The sequence below is a fragment of the Dendrobium catenatum genome, unplaced genomic scaffold (assembly GCF_001605985.2).
Source record: "Dendrobium catenatum unplaced genomic scaffold, ASM160598v2 fragScaff_scaffold_1398, whole genome shotgun sequence".
In the NCBI taxonomy this organism is placed as follows: Eukaryota; Viridiplantae; Streptophyta; class Magnoliopsida; order Asparagales; family Orchidaceae; genus Dendrobium; species Dendrobium catenatum.
Genome location: NW_021319860.1, coordinates 783,694 through 804,843, shown reverse-complemented (window position 1 = coordinate 804,843; position 21,150 = coordinate 783,694). Strand labels below are relative to the sequence as shown.

At 36.3% G+C, this 21,150-nt stretch overlaps 1 protein-coding gene across 3 annotated transcripts; it reads left to right on the top strand.

Annotated features, from left to right (window-relative positions):
* Window positions 1-1,031: 1,031 nt before the first annotated feature.
* On the top strand, window positions 1,032-13,261 carry LOC110097347 (nicotinamide/nicotinic acid mononucleotide adenylyltransferase). Of its 3 annotated transcripts, none has more exons than XM_020823661.1 (6): window positions 1,032-1,044; window positions 1,176-1,260; window positions 1,701-1,780; window positions 11,995-12,096; window positions 12,585-12,643; window positions 12,897-13,261. In XM_020823661.1, the coding sequence occupies exons 1-6, from the start codon at window positions 1,042-1,044 to the stop codon at window positions 12,985-12,987; spliced, it is 420 nt and encodes a 139-aa protein (XP_020679320.1). In that variant the 5' UTR covers window positions 1,032-1,041; the 3' UTR covers window positions 12,988-13,261. The 3 variants fall into 3 exon arrangements, with proteins under 3 accessions (XP_020679320.1, XP_020679319.2, XP_028555667.1); XM_020823660.2 differs by lacking the exons at window positions 1,032-1,044; window positions 1,176-1,260 and adding exons at window positions 1,311-1,391; window positions 1,528-1,612; XM_028699834.1 differs by lacking the exons at window positions 1,032-1,044; window positions 1,176-1,260 and adding exons at window positions 1,351-1,432; window positions 1,528-1,612.
* Window positions 13,262-21,150: the final 7,889 nt, after the last annotated feature.

The following is a 21,150-nucleotide window of genomic DNA, read 5'->3' as shown; positions in this document are numbered from 1 at the left end:
AAACTTCCTAATGGAACTTAACTCACATATGAAGGAGTTTTGAAATTCAAAATAAATTGATTGCCAACAAGGATTCCCTCCTAAATCACATAGAGATAATTTAGGAAAGTATTTATGATAGAATTTGAATTTCAAAATTCGAATTTGAAGGATTATGGTGGGTGGGCCGGCGGGTGGAACAAGTGGAGGAGGAGAGGGGAGGGTTGGCCGGCGGCCGGACTTGTGGCCGGCGGTTTGGGCGGCTAAGGGGGTGGTGGACCAGTGAAGGTGGGCTCGGTTTTGTGAGGAGGGGAAGGGGAAGGGGAGTAGGAGGCCGGCGGGTGGGAAGATTGGGGAGGGGATTCAAAGCAAGAAAAAAAAAAGAAAGATAAGAGAATCGCGAACCTTGGAATCCACCAAGATTGACGAGTATTGCTTTTGCCCTACTTGGGCCTCTCCTCTCACGAACTCACTAAGAGATCATCCAAAGAGAGAAACTTAGAACTCACAAAGAGATCCATCCATAAGCACAAACTGAAAAATTTCATATTAATCATCATTCCCTCTCCAAGAGGAGGGAGAAGGCTTAAATAACCAAATACATGAAGGAAAATAAAAAGACACAATTGCCTCTAGGGCAAACGTAAGACAAAGCCCTCAAGTGAGGGTAGAAAAGGAAAAAGAACACTAATAAATCAAATACATAAAATATATCAAAATAAATAGACACGATCGTAGCCGTTGATCTTCGATGTCCTCATCAGTAATGCTAATAAGCTGGTAATAAAAACATTTTTGTGACAGTTAGTATGCAGTCCAAATAAGAATGTAGTCTTTAAACTTCTCTGTGTGCGTTGGGTAGCCATGTGGTTTCAACTTGTTAACTTTCGTAATGGAAATTTTTTGTTCTCATATTCAAAAATCTCTCTTCATTATGTTGTTGGAGTTTTTTTTTTCATGGGAAAAAAGACGTTAGGGACCTTTTTTACGTTGCTAGTTTTGGTTGAAATGGCCGCCTTTGTAATCTTTCTCCAAATGGAACTTGCAGGTAGAAAGATATCTATGGTAGGCCTATGATAGCTGAAACAAAACTAACGACTTTTATAGCTAAGCTTATCTAAATAACTCTTTTAAATGCATACCATTTTTTTTTTTTTTTGTTGTTGCAAATCATTGATTATCTTGAGTTCTTGCAGGCAAACCAAAGCAGCTATCAAAGGACATTAACTGTTCTATCCAGAATTCATGATGGTTTGTGTAAAGATGGGTCGATTAAAAGAGGTAGATATACAATCAAAGCAGAGCAAACTTTTAAAGACGTTAGGGACCTTTTTTACGTTGCTAGTTTGGTTGAAATGGCCTTCTTTGTAATCTTTCTCCAAATGGAACTTGCAGGTAGAAAGATATCTATGGTAGGCCTATGATAGCTGAATCAAAACTAACGACTTTTATAGCTAAGCTTATCTAAATAACTCTTTTAAATGCATACCATTCTTTTTTTTGTTGTTGTTGTTGTCGCAAATCATTGATTATCTTGAGTTCTTGCAGGCAAACCAAAGCAGCTATCAAAGGACATTAACTGTTCTATCCAGAATTCATGATGGTTTGTGTAAAGATGGGTCGATTAAAAGAGGTAGATATACAATCAAAGCAGAGCAAACTTTTACCTTTATTTAAATTGAAAAATTCTCACTTTCACTATTTTGCTGTCTGTGATGTAGATTCACTTAAAGTCATGCTTCTATGCGGTTCTGATTTGCTAGAGTCTTTCAGTATTCCTGGGGCTTGGATACGCGATCAGGTTTTTTCTTGATACACTTTTTAGTTTTTATTTATGTCTCAAGAAATAATATTGGGAACTTTTACTTATCATTGTTTAGCAGTAACGATAAGTGAGTTTAGCTATTAGATTTTAAACCTTATGTTCAAAATTTTATTTGTACGTTTCCTGTATGAATCAATTTTTTTGAATGCATGCTGCTAGTGAATTTGATCGTGAATTTTTAGCAATATAATTTTTACATGCTTAAATTGATTGAAGGATCATCTGATTTGATGTTATCCAAATAACATTGTTCAGAGCTATTAATGTTATTTGTCACATGCAATATAGTTGGTGTAGAAAAGCTTCACAGCATATCTTCACCTGCAAAACAAGAGCACGGAGACGAAGGCAAATATGCAGGAGTAATTCAACAATGAGGATTTCATTCCTTTTGCTTGCTACAGTGTATAGTGCATATATAGAGTGAGTGAATACACGTGTAGGGTAGAGATGAGTGGTGATAGCACCACATGGTTCGTTTGTGATAGAGAATATTCCTTAGGTAGTGGAGTGTGGTGCTAATACTTCCCCGCAAATTGACGGATCCAGTTGAACGGACAATTTGGAATGAAGATGCTGGAAACGCTTTGTGGAAAGTGGTTTGGTGAGAATGTCGGCCGTTTGATCCAGTGTACTGATTGGAGTCAGTATGATGTGCTTCGCATGAATGTGATCACGTATGAAATGGTGATCAATCTCTATGTGTTTGGTACGAGCGTGAAACACTGGGTTGTTTGCCAGTGCTATGGCGGACATATTGTCACAGTATAGAGTGGTTGGTTTGGCTGAGTAGATGTTGAAGTCCTGCAGAAGTCTTCTTAGCCAAACTATGTCGGTTGTTGCTGCAGCAATTGCTCGGTACTTAGCTTCTGTAGAGGAGCGAGCTACGGTGTGCTGTTTCTTAACACTCCACGAGATGAGAGTGGATCCTAGAAACGAGCAATAACCGGAGGTGGACTTCCGAGTGGCCGTGTCACTTGCCCAATCTGCATCTGCCATGGATAGGAGCTAAAGGTTTCCAGGAATAATGGGAATGCCGAAGTGAGTCGTCCCTTGAAGGTACCTTAACAGCCTTTTTAGTTGATGGAAGTGTTGGTCTTGTGGATCATGCATATGTTGGCATAGGACATTAACCGAGTAAGCAATATTCGGTCTGGTAATTGTTAGATATTGAAGCAAGCCTGCGAACTGTTTGTAGATAAGTGGATTGTGAAGAATTGGATTAGAGAAATATGTGGTGATTGGTTTGGTAGAATTTGGATTCGAGAGGGGCTTACAGGAAGAGAGACCCGCCTGTTGCAATATGGATTGTGCATAGAGAGCTTGGGAGAGAAAGTAGTAGGTAGAGTGTGTTTGGATAGTGATACCTAGGAAGGTATGAGCCAGGCCAAGGTATTTCATTGTAAACTTGTGGCTGATTTGAGTGATAAAGGTAGAGATAGCTGTAGGATTGTTGCCGGGGAGTAGAATATCTTCTACATAGATAAGGAGGTAGATTTGGATTTTGTCTTGGATGAATGTAAGAAGGGAGTGATCGGATTTACTGTGACAGAAGCCGAGGGAGAGAAGGTAGCTGGAGAAGGTGTTGAACCATTGTCTTGGGGCTTGTTTTAAGCCATAAATTGCTTTTTGCAGGAGACAGATAGTTTCTTGGAGATCTCCATGTAGAAAAGCGCTGGCTACATCCATTTGATGTACTTGCCATTTGGATGAAGAGCAACGGTGAGGACTCTAATGGTGGGCATTTTGGCAACTGGACTAAACGTGTTATAATAATCAAGCCCGTGTTCTTGACGATGTCCCTGAGCAACTAATCGAGCCTTGTGTTTGACAATGGTGCCATTGGAGTGACGTTTGGTACGGTAAGTCCAACGACAGCCGAGAATGTTGGTTTTTGGAGGATGGGGGACTAATTTCCATGTCCCTTGCTGCTGTAATGCCAGAAATTCCATGGCCATTGCCTCACGCCAATGAGATAATTTGTTGGCTTCAATAAAAGTGGTGGGACCAGGAGGAGTTGAGGGTTGTTTGGGGTGGGTTTTATGAAGCAGATTGAAGATCTGCTTTGGTTTTAGATGCCCCGTTTGGAGACGGGTGAGCATAGGATGGCGAGTAGCAGGAATTTATGTGGATGAAGGTGAGAGGAGATTGGTATGTGGAGTAGGGGAGTGATGAAGTGGAGAGTTAGAGGGTGGCTGAGGTTGCGGATCTGCACTAGGTTATGTGGTGGATGGAGATAGAGTTGAAATTGGAATAATAAGAGAAGGATTTGAGTGGGGTGGCTGGTTGGATGTGAGGTCAGGTGGAACATAGGTGGGTGAGGAGCTGGGAAATGTATCTTCATTAAATGTGACATGGCGGGATATGATTATTTTGTTTGTGGACAGGTTGAGGCATTTGTAGCCTTTGTATGTATCATAATAACCAAGAAAGATGCATTGAGGAGCTCTTGGAGCAAGCTTGTGACGTTTGGATGGAGGTAGCCACGGGTAACATGCACAGCCAAAGGTTTTTAGATGAGAGTAATCGGGCCTTTGGTTGTGGAGGAACAGGAGAGGGGATTTGTGGTGTAGTATTGGCGTGGGCATACGGTTGATGAGATGCACTGCCGTGAGAGCAGCATCGGGCCAAAACTGATAGGAAAGTTTGGTTGTATGTAAGAGGGTTCTGTTGGTGTCCAGGATGTGCCTGTTTTTGCATTCAAAAATCCCATTCTGTTCGGGAGTATAGGGACATGAAATTTGTTGGCGTATGCCATGTTGCTGTAGAAATAAGGACAGCTCGGAATTTAGGAATTATGTACCACCATCTGTTTGTATACATTTAATTTTATGTGATAACTGATTTTCAATGAATGTCTTAAAGTTGATGATGATTTTGGTGGTTTCAGATTTAGCACGCAGCAAAAAAAGCCAAGTAAAACGGGAATATTCATCCACTATAATAAGATAGTAGTAATATCCTTGATGTGAAATAGTTAGGGAAGGCCCCCATACATCGAGATGAAGAATAGCTAAGGGAACATTAGTGGATTGGTTAGATTGCTGAAATGCTAACTTGTGGCTTTTAGAAGCCTTACAGACCGAGCAGACGGGGCTAGACACAGGTATATGAAGATCGTTGTTTTGGGTGGAGATGACATTGAGAACTTGACTGTGTGGATGGCCGAGACGATTATGCCATATGAGAGATGATAAACGAGTGACTGAGAGCGTTGATGGTGGCAGATCCGCGGTAGGAAGTCTAATGGTGTACAAACCATTGTGACAAGGGCCTGGAGGAGGATAACATGAGTCTTCAGGTCCTTTATGGTGAAGCCGGACGTAGAGAAGGAAATGGAAACATTGTTGTCATTAGTGAGATTAGAAACAGATAGGAGGTTGTGAGTTAAATTCGGAATGTGATAGATTTGAGAGAGGGAGAGCTTACGGCTAGGTGTGGGTAGAATACCAGGACCCGAGTGTGCTATAGGAAGGTTTTGTCCATTGCCAACAATTATGCTGTCCATACCTTGGTAGGATGTCGGCTGTTGGAGGTTGTCCACGGAGTGAGTTAAATGGGAAGACGCTCCCAAGTCGATGTACCAGTCCTGAGCGGGCGGCGTCGAGTCTGCAACTAGTGCCTTGGTGGGGGTCGGTGACGGACCTGGAACGTAGTTCGCGTTCAACCGATGCCAGCATTGCAGGGCATTGTGACATCTTTTGTTGCAAATTTGACAAACGGTGGGAGAAGAGGATGTAGAGCGACTGCTTGTGTACTGATAGTTTGGGGAGCGACCTCTACCGCGACGTCCACGACCACGAGATGCATAGAGTGCTGTATTGGGATCAGGTGTAGGATGTTGTCATGAGAATTCAACTGCCAGGGTGATTTCCTCTGTTAGTAGATAGGAGTATAGCTCGTCGAGATTGAAGGGGCCTCGCTTGGTGCAAATTGTGGTCTTAAATGCCTGATAGGAAGGGGGCAGACCGTTGAGTATGTACAACACAATATCTTCAGGCTCAATGTTGGAGCCAGCTGCTGCAATGTTGCCGACTAGGGATTTGATAGAGGTCAAATATTCTGCCATGGAGAGATTCTTCTTGGTGATGTTGTGTTACTCGTTTTTCAACTGAATGACTCTAGAGCAGTTGGAAGCTTGAAGTCTCTGCTCCAAGGTATGCTAGATTTCTGAGCATCCATCCAGATGAAGCACATATGATATGACTGAAGGGGAAATCATAGAACAGAGAGCTGTAGGTAGGTTTTGGTCTATTTGATGCCATTGGAGATAGGCTTTGTTAGGAAGTTTGCTACCATCAGTTTGTTGAAGAAGACGAGGCGGAGGTGCTTTGGCGATGTCGATAGGGCTGTCGAAGCCATTAGCTCTCAATAGCTTCAGGATCTGTGACTTCCATATTGGATAGTTGTCACTGGTGAGGGAAGTGGGTACACTGGTTTTGATGTGCGACAGGATGAGCTTGAGCAATGAAGGTATGGACGGTATTTAAGCTGGGTTGGATGTTGTCTGGTCTGTGGTCTGCGACGATGACGACTGAGACATCGTGGGAGCGACTGAGGTGTATTCTTCCTCAGACCTGCTCTGATACCATGTAGAAAAGCTTCACAACATATCTTCACCTGCAAAACAAGAGCACGAAGACGAAGGCAAGTATGCAGGAGTAATTCAACAATGAGGATTTCATTCCTTTTGCTTGCTACAGTGTATAGTGCATATATAGAGTGAGTGAATACACGTGTAGGGTAGAGATGAGAGATGAGTGGTGATAGCAGCACATGGTTCGTTTGTGACAAAGAATATTCTTTAGGTAGTGGAGTGTGGTGCTAATAGTTGGTCATCTTGATTAAAAAATGAAGTGTGATTCATCATGGTCGGTGATGATCCTGGCCTCATTTTATTGCTTATCCTCTCCATATTTTTAGCCTTCATGGTTATGGAATTGAGTTAGAATTCAATTTGGATGTTACATAGAGTCATAGAGTATCTCAATCTTGGCCACTAAAGTCATTCACTCTATCGCAATCTAGATATCATTAAATCAAACGCCTCCAACTTTATTTATATAGTATTGTTATCAATATAACATTGATCAGAGCCCCTAAAAACTTATCGGCTTCTTTTGGATTGTTTTTTTTATTTATTTCTTCATGATCCTAGATCACCCAGTGAGTTTAAGAAAAGACAATTGTTGACGTCTATGTTTGATAAACATGCTATACAACAATAAAGGTAGACGGACATAATTTAATGTGTAACTGGCTTTTAACATCTGAATAAATGTTCATTTGCACCCATGTTGCCAAATAAACCATTTTGATGCATCTTAAATGCTGAAATGGTTTGAGCCAGTTATATTGAGTATATGCTAGCTCACTCTCTTTGTGTATATGCTAGCTCACTCTCTTTCCAAACCCTTTTTGCCTTATGAATCTCTACTATTGTCACATGAGGTATATTGAGCAATCACAGTGCCTTGTATGCCTTATTTGTTGACTCAATTAGAACTTATTTATTTTATTTTGTGATTCTATGTCTATGCATGCCTAGTAGAAGGCCTAATTTAAGTCACGGTGTCCTATACATTGCTCACATATGATTTTCTTGGCATGGTGGAAACGTGTTAATAGAAGCCATGAAGGATTCAAAAATTTCATATCTACTAAAAAATAGCATTAGAAAAATAATTTTTTGCTCACAAGTTTGTGAATAGTATGAATAAATTGAGTGAGATACTTTATGAATGTCAATTCAATAATAATTAGCAATTATGTGAGTAAATGGCTTATTGGCCTTTTTAAGGCATATTGCGTGGAATATTTGTTTTGTTTAGTTGATAACTTAAAAGAAAATCTATTGAGAACAATCCATTGATTGGCGAGGATGACAATGAGAAAGTTTTATTAGATTTGGAATGGAGATTATGTATATGTTCTTTCCGTTATTTGGAAATCTAGAGATGTAAGGAGGAGACTTGTTCAGGTTTTGCTTTGTTTTTTTAGACATCATGAGGCATGAGGAAGGTGCATCTTATTTATGCTTATCTACTCTCCTTTTATAAGCAAAACCTTTTTTTATCTTTTTAGCTTTGAAAATAAGAGTGTAAGGTCTTTAAAAGATTATTTGGTAATACAACAAATGCCTTGGGAATGTACAAAATAATTAAAAGATGCTTTGAGAATATAACAAATGCCTTGGGTAAAAAAGAATTAATTGGTATGTATGTATGAATAATGAATGTATGTTGTATGTTTTAAGTTTTATATTTTGTATGTTGTACGTTATATGTTATGTATGTTCTATATGTTACATGTTGTATGTTATGTTTGTAAGTTCTTTAAGAGAATGCATGGTCTTTATGTTTTGTATGCTCTACAAATAAGAGTGTTAAGGTTTTTAAAAGAATTAAACATTATGTTGTATGTTATATGTTCAAATGAGTAAAAAATGAACACCAAATTGAAAAGCATGCACATGACCAAAATGCAATTAAATTTTCATGATCACAAAGCCTTGTGTGCATTCTAATAATAGCTTATCAGCTACAAAAGACAAATCAATGATTTGATCCTGGAGGGTAAAAAAGTGAACATGTTCGTTGAGTCACAAAAAGCATGTCCTACATTTAAAAAAATTATGCAAATATAAAATAATGCGTGCATTTTAGAGTACACCTGGGTGTTAATGATAACATTAAGAATTGAAATCAAAGACTTCCCAAAGCACTTTTTGTGTGTAATTTGACTCAAATTGCATCACTTTGAAGCGTGCAAATCATTAATGAGTTTGTAAGATTACTCTTGTGCTTAAACTCTTCGCAACACTCCATACACTTATGCTTGAAAGGAGTCAGAGGATAAGAAATGCTCCTAAGATTTTATATTATTTTTTTAACTATTTGAAGAAAAGGATAAAAGAAATAGGAAAATAAATCTTTAAGAAATATTAAAAGATATAAAAAAATGTGAATTTTTTTAAAAATCTTATGAGCATTCTTAGACCATTTGCTCTCATTTTACTACATGACATTCTTGTTTTCTCACTCGAAAAATAGGAATGCCTTGTAAAAAAATTAGAAAATTATAACAAAAAAGGTACTAATATGGAGCTGACTTTTCAAGTAAGATATTCCAGGCGCCACGACTACTTTCCTAATGATAATAATATTTACAATTTTCTTTGGTTTGATCGTCTATGCACTACTTAATGTCCAATCGGAGGCAGAATTGTGAAAATAAGAGATGGAACTTGAGAAAGCAACCTAGAGTATAATATATGTATAATATAATAATAGTAAATAAGTGTTATTTTGCCATATTTTAATTTAATATTTTATGAGCTATCATTGAGCTTAATATCGAGTATTTAACCGGTTACTTGTTAATTATGTTCGTAAAAAAATTTAAATGAGTTTGACTATGTTCAAGCTTGATTTAACCTTTGAATTTTTAAGAATCATTCAAACTTATTTAATCACTAACATAAACAAACTCGAATAATCATTAGCAAGACAAATTCAAGTTGCTCATTGAGTGTTCTAGTTCACTTTTAACTCTGTATATAGGGCCTTCATAGCATTTATGGTGGTGCATATATAAGAAAATTCACAAAAATAAAAACCTTTGACAACCATATCTATAGGGTAGGATCTTAAGTCCCAACTATTAGGTCATCCCCAAATCATCGGGATTAAAGCCCCAACCCCAATATAATCCACATTAAACCCCTATGGTAGAGAATTGAATTCAACTAAACATGTACATTTAGTCAGACTCAATCCTCTATAAGCAAGCAAGTAGAGTTGACATACCCCTAGCTTGATTTTCATCATTTAAAAGCTAAATCGACAATTCTGTGAGCTGCTTTGCCTATAAAGCAACATCTTAAGTCCCAACCATTGGGTATTTCCCAAATATTTTGCATGTTAGCCCCAACCATCAATGTAACATATGAGGTTGGGTTGTCAGTCTCAATCATTGAGCCTTTCCCAAATCTTCAAGGTGTAAGCCCGCTGGAAATTAAATTCTAATGCCATATATACATAAATTCATGATATAGTCGACATAGTCCACAACTCAACATAATTCTAAGCTCTCAATCCTCACCGTGCAAGTGATAGAGATGACTAAGTTGGCATCATAAATTTTCACCCATTTTAGGTTTGATTATCAGGAGATTATAATTGAAGGGGTTTATCCCATAAACCAAACTCGTGGTCATAAATACAATTACTTTGAGTTATTTCTCTGCTGATGGATTCAATTATTAGAATGTTATGATGAGGAAAGGGTCTTTGTAAAAAAAAATCCCTTCTCAAATTCTATGATAAGTACACCTAAACTCTTTTCACAATGATGGATATGATCAAAGCAAAATCATACCGCAAGGAAGCCTATCTAAATTTAGCCCCGACAAATAAATGTAAAAGAAAACAAAAAATAGATAAAAATAAAAAAAACTCGACCAATAATCTATCATTTTGTGCTTAGAGTATCCATGCTTCCATTCTCCGCTCTAATTTGCTAAGGATGACAAAATTATGATCATATTCAAAATTTTAACCGCATCAAAGATGTAACACATGCTCCCTAATCAAGTTGTTGGCCTGCTTGTGAAGTCGCTATAATATTACGATCACAGTTTAAACCTAAGTGTTTCTAAATGGCTAAGCCAAATTATTAGAATGTAATTCTCATCCCTCAATTTAGTTTACATTCACCAACACCAAGTGGTAATCCTGATTCCAACTCTAGGGAATTGGCTTTGGTATGGTTATTAATGTAGCACTGCATATATATCATTATATTATGGGTTGTTAATGTTGATCTATGAGATGTCCAGGGGAATTACTTCTCACAACATCTTGTAGATGTTGTCATTTGTAACTATAAGCTTGAGTCAATGCTAGCTATGGGTGTGAGCCGAGCCGGCTTGTTAAGGAGCTCGCGAGTCGAGCTTATCGAGTCACAAGTTTGAGCTCGAGCCTATACTTGAGCTCGTATGTTAAACGAGCTCGAGCTCGAGTTCAACCTGGCTCGGCTTGAAAGTTTATTGAGCACTCAATTAAATTAAAATATATTTAATAATTAATTAAAATTAGCATTATATAATATATTTTAATGTTTTTAATTTAATTCTATATTTAATCAAGCTTGAGCTTTTCAAACGAGCTCGAGCCTATAAATTTTTTAACGAGTCAAGCTTGAGGTCAGTAAAAACTAAACAAGCTTAGCTTGATTAAATAGATACTTGACTCGATTTGTTTAAACCCCTAGTGCTAGCAATCAATCTTCATCTCTATCCTCTTCTAAATCCAATCCAAAGGATAGGGGCTTGGATGTTGTATGGTGTCTAAACCCAATTTCTACACTAGATTGACATGAATGAGATTATTTAGAATGCCGGCCGATGATCATAATCACCACTTGATTTGTATTCTCAAAGTGAACTCCTATTTGTCCTATTGGTGGACGATCCCATTGTTATATCCTTTGGCAATCCCATTATTGATAGAGACGTGCTCAGCTTGTCCATTGAGCACACTGTTTTCGACTCTTGTAATATCTTTTCCCTTCTTGTCTTTCTTTCTCTTTTCAAGAAAGAGGTCAAGCTTCTAGGCATCCCCATGTTCAAAAGTTAGCCCAAGTGTCATATTCTTTAACAAACCACCCAACTCTTGTAAAAATTTCAAAACTGGATCCTGTTTGGCTCGGTAGACTTTGTTAGGGCTGCTGCTAAAGGTAAACTGCCTAAAATCCTTTCCCGAGATGGGACCGAGAGGAGGCATGAATCATATGAATGATTCTTCCAACGGAAATATCTATTTTGCCTGGCCTATGGCCTGTGTGGAAGAGTAAGCCGTTAGAAAAATGTGAAAGACTGGGACATGTCAGTACCTGAAGAAGAAAAAAAAAAGGTTCATATGTGCCAACAAGGAGAATGTCAATCCCTCTGAAACAAACGGCTCATCAACTCTGAAGGCATGACATGACCCTCCTCTATTCGGACAAATCTTCACTCCATTCTTAAGTTGACACTTTATATTTTATTTATTATTTGAACGGGAGAGTATATTGTTATGAAACTAGAATGGGCTGTTATTTAAGTTTAATTGCTTTATTTTACTGATAGAATTTGTTTTGAAATAATGGAAATATGGTCTCTAAGTGTCATTTGCTGTATTGTTTTCCAGGTCAAATCCATATGTAGGGACTTTGGTGTCATCTGTATACGCAGAGAAGGGACGAATATTGAACAGATAATTTCCAATGATGAAATATTGCAAGAAAATAAGGTGCGAAAAGTAAATTTTTTTTCTTAATTAGTGTATAATTTTAGTAGTAATAGACCTAGTGAGGGGTTTATGACTTTGGGCGATCAAGTCATTAATAAGAGTACATTAGAGATAGGATATGAAATGAGCATATACGTGAAAAGATTGAAGTAGCTCTAGTAGAAGATAAGATTAGAGAGAGTCGCCTTAGATGGTTGGTTCACATAAAATGGCGGCCTTCCGATGACCCAGTTAGGAGGGTAGAGGTATTAGATTTGACTTATGTTAAAAAAGGTAGAGGCAGATCTAAAAAGACTTGGTTAGAAAATATTAGGAATGACCTTTCTTTATTAGATTTAAACGAGAATTTGACTTTTAATAGAACACAATGGAGGAAAAGGATTCATGTAGCCGACCCCACGTAGTGGGATAAAGGCTTGATGTTGTTGTTGTTGTAGAAAGCATGTTGAATATTTTTTAGCTCATTCTTTACTAATTTCTGTTTACAGATCAATGTCATATCTGTAGATGAGATCATACCGAATCGAATTAGTTCAACAAACGTGAGGTAATTTTTTCCTTTGATGTTATGCTGGCCTTTGTTCAACTTTGTTCATCATGAACTTCAAACTTAAAATGAACCTGGAACTCATAGCATTTATTTGTTTAGCTGGTTTAATCCCTTTATAAGGCTCTCTTACCTCCCACCAACTCAAGCACCTGCATGAGCTGTTCATCTAATATTGGCTTGCGATTTGTTCAGCAAAGTGTTCACAATGTGTTGGTTGGTTGAAATTTTGCTGGTCTCTTCTTCACCGCAGGGAATGCATAAGCAGAGGGCTTTCAGTGAAATACCTGATTCCTGACGAAGTTATCGACTATATTAGGGACCAAAAACTCTACCTGGAATAGCTGCAACAAGGTTCTGATTCCACCTAATTTCCTTGCGATTGAAATTGTTGTGCAGATCTTTTGTTTTTGTATAGTGGTGGGTCTTGCTTGATTAATGTGTTAGACCATGTAAATGTTTATATTGTTCCTATAGAGTTTTGATTCAAAAGCCATAGATAAAAATGAATAAATGTGGCTATGTTTGAGTAGAGGGACTGATTTCACAGTTAGGAGACAACAGCTATGGTGTAACTATTGTTCTTCATCATGAATAAAACTTTTTATCTTTTACCAATCCTGCAGATCTGTTTAAAGTCTTTTACCTTGGGTGCAATCACTCTCATTTTCTCTATGCAATTCGCTTCCAGCTGTTGCTAGATTTCATTGGTATATACATAGTGTTGTTAGCAGCCTAACGGTGCAGCTCTATCACCTAGCACTGCGACAAAAGTTCAAAATCTCAAATTCCACATCATAGAGAGCTGCAATGTCACTATTTAGCGTCTAGCGTCTGATACTATAGTAGCACCGACGTGCTCAGACACCCATCTCAAATAGTAAATTTTCTAAAATTTTGCCAAATTATGTTCAAGACCCTAGACATTAATTCTAAATCACACAATCATTTTTATACACCAAAACACTTCCAAATATATACAAATGGGTTCAAAATTGAAAATTTCAAAAAATTATTTTTTTTCCAATCAAGTTAGAATCGCTTGAACCAAATGCTGAACGTGAAGGTGTCACATGCGCTGTCTAAGGGGTCTCTGAGTATTGCCTTATCTTACATTTAAGATAAGTTTTCAAATCCTATACTAAACTTATTACCACTACACACTAAGCATTTAATACCTATCCAATGATTAGTCTTAATTGAAAGTTATCTCTTATCACTTGAAGTTATAATTAATCATCGAGCCTTATGCTAATGTGAAACTTAAATCTGGATCATTAAATCTTCACAAAATAAGGATCGGGCTCAAGCATCAATTTTGTTAGGTGTCATACAAGCGTTAGTCTTTAGAGTATATATTTTGTAGTGAAATTGCTTTGTAAAAAGCGCTTAAGGCCTAGTGTGCACGTAGGCTTCGTTTGGGACGACTTTTTTATTGCTTTTTAAAACGGAGTTGTAGTACAAATTTTTTAATTTTTGTACTAAAACTCCGTTTTCAGAAGCAATAAAAAAATCTTCCCAAACGAAGCCGTAAACTTAAATATCATAGTGGGTTTTAGAATTATATGTTCATTCATGATAATAGGACTTATGATGCACCATTTAAAGCTTAATGTTCGAATATTTCTTATGAGGTTCAAGTCTGATCAACTCTAATTCTTGTAAGGAGCATCATACTAATTTGGAGCACGTAGGCTTCGTTTGGTACATCCTTCTTTCTGCTTCTTAAAGAAGCTTTTTAGTACAATAATTTTAATTTTGTACTAAAAAGCTGCTTTAAGAAGTGGAAAAAAAACCGTCCCAAACAAATCCATAATCTCACTTTAGGTGCTATTGCACTGTGTTATCAAAACATTCATTTTGATAATAAACGCTGAAATCAATATTTGAATGATTATACAAGTTCTAAATTTGTTATGTATAAAGAATGGGAAATGCCTTTTATTTAGTATTGATGAGTTGATTTTTTTTTCGATAAAATTAAAATATTAAGTCAAGTCATTTTTTTATTGATTTGTTTCGGTTGTTAAATAATCATTTCAATTATTAATTATAATTATTTTTTACTGGCACTAATTCAACCTTTTATTATTGAAAAACCGATCAAAATAAAAGTTGAACTATAGTTATTTTTATAAATATCAAGTTAATAAAATTCTTGGACTATAAATAAATAAATGACAAAAATATCAATACATACATTATTTTATTTAATTTTAACAAATATTATATTATTTTTTTAATAATGTTATTTAAGCTAATAATGATTAGGTTCATTCTTATTATTAATTATATATTGGATTGTTCAAAAGCAAATGGAACTAACAAAACTATAATTTGATTCAATTAGTTAATTTGAAAAATAGTTTGGGCTCAAATTTTTTTGTATTTTATAATAGAAATTTTATTTTGTTAATTCATAAATCAAAATATCCAACCGATCAAATGCTTTATAAGGTCACATAAAGCCACAACATTAGAAGAATATCATAATTTACTTTTATTGTGTTTTATGATATTCCGTTTAATAGTTATCACAATATATTTTCATTCAATTTAGGTGTCAATGCACCTTCTTTTATTATATAATTTTTTTATCTATAAATATTAGACAAATTCTTTAGTGTAAAATGAACATATCCTTCTCCTTATCTTTTCGTATTGACTTCTCCTCCACTATCTTCTCCAATCCAAGTGCTCATATCATTATAAAACAAGATTGTGTCGATCTCATCAAGCTATCCTCAATGACTAGTCAATTTATTGTCAACCATGCCCTTCATATAATTTCATCGTTAAGTTACTGGCGTATATTCCGCCGGTTAGATTTCCGCATTTTCTAACGTATTTCTATCCGTCGGAAAGTCCAACGGTAATGACAGATTTTCTTGTGTTGATGTGACTACAAGCATCAAGATGTTTGCGATGTCAACAACAATTGATTCATCCCTTTTGCATTCATAACATTTTGGGGTACTTAATATGAGTAGCCTATTTTTCTAATGAACTAATCGAATACAATTTTATTTTTGATAGTTCCATTTGATTTTGAACTATACAAAATATAATGAATAATTATCATGAACCTAATCATTATTAACTTAAATAAGATTATTTATTTATTTTTTGTTAAAATTAAATAAATAATATCCTTATTGATATATTTTTTAATTTATGTATTTATTGTTCAAGAGTTTTTTTGACTTGATATTTATAAAAATAAGTATTGTTCAACTTTATTGTCCGATAAATTTTTCAATAATAAAAAGTTGAACTGACACACAACTCCCCTTGGCCTATTGGTTGAGAGCTTAGGCTTCCAACTAAGAGGTCCAAGGTTCGAGTCCATGTGTATGCGTTGTGTGTGTGAGTTTGCCTTAAATGGCCTAAATGTCCTAAAAAAAAAAAAAGTTGAACTGACACCCAAAAGTTAAAAAAATGATAATGAAAATTAATAATTCTAACTGATAATTCACTGTTCGTTGGGCCCATTCCCTTTATACGAATAACATGCAAACGCATAACTTTTTGTCAACAGTTCATAAATTAGGGTTGCATTACTTATTACTATTATTTGCATACTCTCTTTACATATGAGAAGGCATTTCCCATTCTTTATATATAACACATTTTTGGAAATCTCATTAAAAAGGCCATTCAATCAAAGGTGAATGAGATACAATATTCAAATTATATTTAGTACTTATTATCAAAATAAATATTTCGACAAAACAAGTGTGATAACATTAAAAGCGATATTATATTATTCGAAATTAAAAATTTCATGATCAAATCTTATGTATTTATTGTCTAAACGAGCACATTAATGAGAGAATTTTAATAGTTCCAATATCACTCAATAGTTTTTTTTTTTTGGAAATTACTGAATAGTCATTAAAGCATAAAAAATATTAAAAGAATATTTTATGAACAAAGGAAATCAATTTGAGCCATAAATGGAGTGTTTTAGAGTTTTGGTTAAACTTGCCAAAATACCTCTTAAAAAGATTGAATAGAATCTCATTTTCTCATGAAAGGTATTTGAATTTGGTGTGATAACTCTAAAGCCCAGTCTCAATGGACACTGATGGTCAACTTTTGTAATTTACATCACATGATCCTTATTGATCAACCTTTGTTGTTCGATCATCTTCCACTTCATCATTTGACTATTGTTGTCCGACTATCATAGCTCATTCACCGTCATCCAATCACTATTATCCAATCACAATAGTTCATCCATCAATGCCTAACTACCAACACTCAACTACTACGTACCATCGCCAATTGTTATCGTTCCATAAACATTATCACCGTTAGCGTTACTTTTACATCTTTTACAATCGTAAGAGATATTTTGTAACTTAATTTATATAGAGAAATGTTTTAAGTAGAACGTGCACCATAATTTTTTTTATGCCTTCCAATATATTATTGGCATTGTTACTAAAGTCTGACGAATGCCGTTTATGTTCCTGGTTCAAAAGAAAAGAGTCGCTTTCCTTCCTTCCCCATCTCTATTTGATACAGCTAGAGTTTTCACACAAGCGCCTTGACTCATGTCAGTTTATTATTAAAAAAATACTTTATTATTTATTTTAAAAATTTCGTTGAAGGAATGCTATGTATAAGCATTATACACATTTTGGTTACAATCACATCAATATTTATTGGGTCAATTCCCTTAATATGAATACATACAAACACAACTTTTAATGGCATGTTAGTAAATTAGGGTAGCATTCCCTCAGCAAAAATTTTAAAATAAATAATAAAGTATTTTTTTAATAATAAACTTACATGAGTCAAGGCGCTTGTGTGAAAACTCTAGCTGTATCAAATAGAGATGGGGAAGGAAGGAAAGCGACTCTTTTCTTTTGAACCAGGAACATAAATGGCATTCGTCAGACTTTAGTAACAATGCCAAAATTAGCAGCATTTATTGGATTCCATAAGAGCTTATTGCTTTTATTTACAGATATATCAATACGGATATTATTTATTTAATTTTAACAAATATTATTTTATGTTTTAATATTGCCATTAAGTTAACAAAGATTAGGTTTATTGTTGATACATCTTAGAATATTCACGACGGTAGAGATTTATAAAGTTTAGCGTCCTAATTTGATACGAGTATTTAATAAAAAAATAGATAAAAGAGTAGGACACAATATTCATATGATACACCAAAATCTTTACAAGAAAATGATTATAATAAGTGAGAAGTTAACCAGCTACATTACTGATGATTGCAGCCATCATCCAAAATTTTTTAAAAAAATTATTTAGATGCATAAGAATTCTCTCTTTGATTTGAGAAATTATTCTGTGTGGAGACCGGATGCAAAATGTCGTCTAGAGACCAATTAGAATGCGGCACCGAGCGACAATACTGATCACATGGGTGATATGACGTATTCTGATTAATCTCCAAACAATCTTTAACATGGGCACAAAATAATTAATCCTTTGATTCTCGGTCTATTGGTATCAAATTCAAATTGAACTAAATTAGGCTAACTCCAGACTAGAAAACAGCAACCAACGTTAATCATTCCGAGTCAAATTCTCAGCCTAGGCGCGCTTTCGTTAATCCCCATGATGACAAATTTCGTCAGCTGAGATGACAAATTTCATCAACCAACAATAACATTTCTTGTTTTTATGAGTTTACAAACGAAGAAGGCCAAATTAAAGGTTTAGCGCTCGAAAGGACCACCGGTTTATAGCCAACTTACACTCTCCGGGGTTAGGGCGAGAATTTACAACTCCCGACCTTTCCCTCGAGATTCTCGGGGCCAAAGTGCAGTATTTCTATGAGAAATCAGGGGAAAGAGTCAAATTCTCAGCCTAGGCGCGCTTTCGTTAATCCCCAAGATGACAGATTTCGTCAGCTGAGAAGACAATGGAGGGAAGCACCAAATCCTAGAGAGAAGAGAGGGATTCATCCGTGCAAACCGGTTGACGCCGGAGCTGACGATGGACAGTAGAATGCCCTGTTTTCTTTGAAGATTGTAATGCCAAAACTTCAGCTCATAGTTGTTTGTTCATTTGCTTCTTTGTCTAGCCAAATATGTGGCTGAATACATGTGTATAAATAATAAGCTTCACGTAATAAGAAGGGGCTTTTGGTTTTCGGTGTTAACAAACTTTCTTTTCTCTTTGTGAGATGTTCTGTATCCTGACGACGTCAGGTGGTGGTATTCTGGGCGGTATTCGCCAGCCGTAGTTCCTGCTAGTATCGGAACTTCTGGTGAGGAGGAAGTTCTTCGTTGCTGCCGCGACTAGTTCACAGTCCGGTGTCACCGGTGGTCCTTTCGAGCGCCAAATATTTAATTGTGCCTTCTTCGCTTGTAAACTCATAAAAACAAGAAATGTTATAGCCAACTCACACTCTCCGGGGTTAGGGCGAGAATTTACAATTCCCGACGTTTCCCTCGAGATTCTGAAAAATTATTAGGTGCGGAGTGCGGACGGGGTGAGCACGTCCGCACAGACACAGGGTACCAAGCGGTACCCAGTGGTACCGAGTGGTACCGAGCGCGATTTTATACTAGTGTGCGGACGGTTCTCCAGTCCGCACTCCGTACCTAATAATTTCTCCGAGATTCTCGGGGACAAAGTGCAGTATTTCTATGAGAAATCGGGAAAGAGACGCTCTTAAACCACACTATGCTAACTTTTGATCGCTCCAATGACTGTCCCTGGCCTCACCTTCTCTTGCGTCAAGTATTTTGCTATCAATAATATCCGTATTGATATTTCATGTTATTCATATGAAGGGAATTGACCCAATAAATATTGATGTGATTGTAACAAATTGGGCAGTGAGGCCCTTTTGAGTAACAATGCTAATAATATGTTGGAAGACATAAATACAAAATTAGCAGCATTTATTGGATTCCATAAGAGTTTATTGTTGTTATTTACAGATATATCAATACGGATATTATTTATTTAATTTTAACAAATATTATTTAATTTTTTAATTTTGCCATTAAGTAAACAATGATTTTGGTTTATTGTTGATACATCTTAGAATATTCACGACATTAGAGATTTATAAAGTTTAGTATCCTAATTTTGTACGTGTATTTAACAACAAAATAGATAAAAGAGTATGATACAATATTCATAAGATACACCAAAATCTTTACTTGAAAATGTCTTAAAAGGGAACAAAACCATGAATAACTTCACTAGTATTGATGGTTGATTACAAATAATATCCTCTTCCTTGGAGGAGAGTGCTGGCTTAATGTAGCAAATACACATTGTATAGTGCGCATTACATGACAACAGTTCTTAAAAGATTGTTGGTATGTTTATTTGATCAGTAGGACCATGATCAGTGTGGTACAATGTTCATAGGGATCGTAGTTGGAAGTGATGTCGTGTATAGCTACACTGCTATGTAGAGTAATGCTAGGTAGAGTACATAAGAGGCATTATTTGAATACATCTATTTCCAAAGAGATAATTGCAAGTGATGTCATGTGAAGAGCGAATACCATCTTGGTGTATGTCAATGCAAATTTGAAGAATCTTTGAGCTGCTTAAAATGAGTTAGAAAAGCTAGAGCTTGACAAACCTTTTATACAAGAGTCAAATGCAAAAGAAGATCATCAAAGGCGAGAATCTAAAAAATATTGACATCTCGAGCATGACAATCAATATTGATATAGAACAACACACCATAGTTGAGTATCATCAACATACAAAATAATTAGAATAAGTGTGAAGTTCATCATCAAATTTTAATTAAAACCAGATAAATTTTTGATGATGCAGCCATCATCCACAATAAAAAAAGTAATTTATTTAGATGCGTTGCGGGCTAGAATATACGCGACGATAGAGTTATGATCTTACGTCCTAGCTTTGCACAGATATCCAGCTCACACACAGATAACACAAGATTTTTATGTGGAAAATCCTAAAAAGGGGGAAAACTATGGGATCTGGCCTAGTTGAAAATGATTTTACTAGAAATTGAGTAGGATACAGTGGGCTGACTCGCCCCTGAGGGCTATTAGATTACAAATATCAATCATATGGTTGAAGTCAGGGGTAAATGAAAGTCCGACGTCACTTAATGATTTGGTGGAACTTCAGGGCCACTCGGTGATTTGGCAGAATTATGTCGTCACTTGGAAGTTCGGGTGCCAATTAGTAGAACCCTAGTGTCCATAGGTGGCTCGAAAGAACTTCATACATTAGGTGGTTGTCCAGCGGAACTCAGGGCATCAATAGGTGGCCTAGCAGAACTCAGGGCATCAAGCGGTGGTCCAGCATAGCTCAGGGCGTCAAGCGGTGGTCCGACAGAGCTTAGGACTCTGGGTGGTGGTTCGGCGAAGCTCAGGGCATCAAGCGCTGGTCCGGTGGAGCTTAGGACGTTAAGTGGTGGTCCAGCGGAACTCCAGGTGGTGGTCGAGGAGGCAAGGAGGCAAGAGCGATCTCCGATATCTCTCTTGAATCCTTTGGTTTAGGGGTCCCTTTTCAAG

Bases quoted from the DNA above. Each gene is read 5' to 3' on its own strand.
- LOC110097347 (XM_020823660.2), top strand. From the start codon at position 1,335: ATGGCCTTCTTTGTAATCTTTCTCCAAATGGAACTTGCAGGTAGAAAG. The intron at 12,097-12,584 runs GTGCGAAAAGTA...TTCTGTTTACAG, and splicing joins AAATATTGCAAGAAAATAAG to ATCAATGTCATATCTGTAGA. The intron at 12,644-12,896 runs GTAATTTTTTCC...TCTTCACCGCAG, and splicing joins ATTAGTTCAACAAACGTGAG to GGAATGCATAAGCAGAGGGC.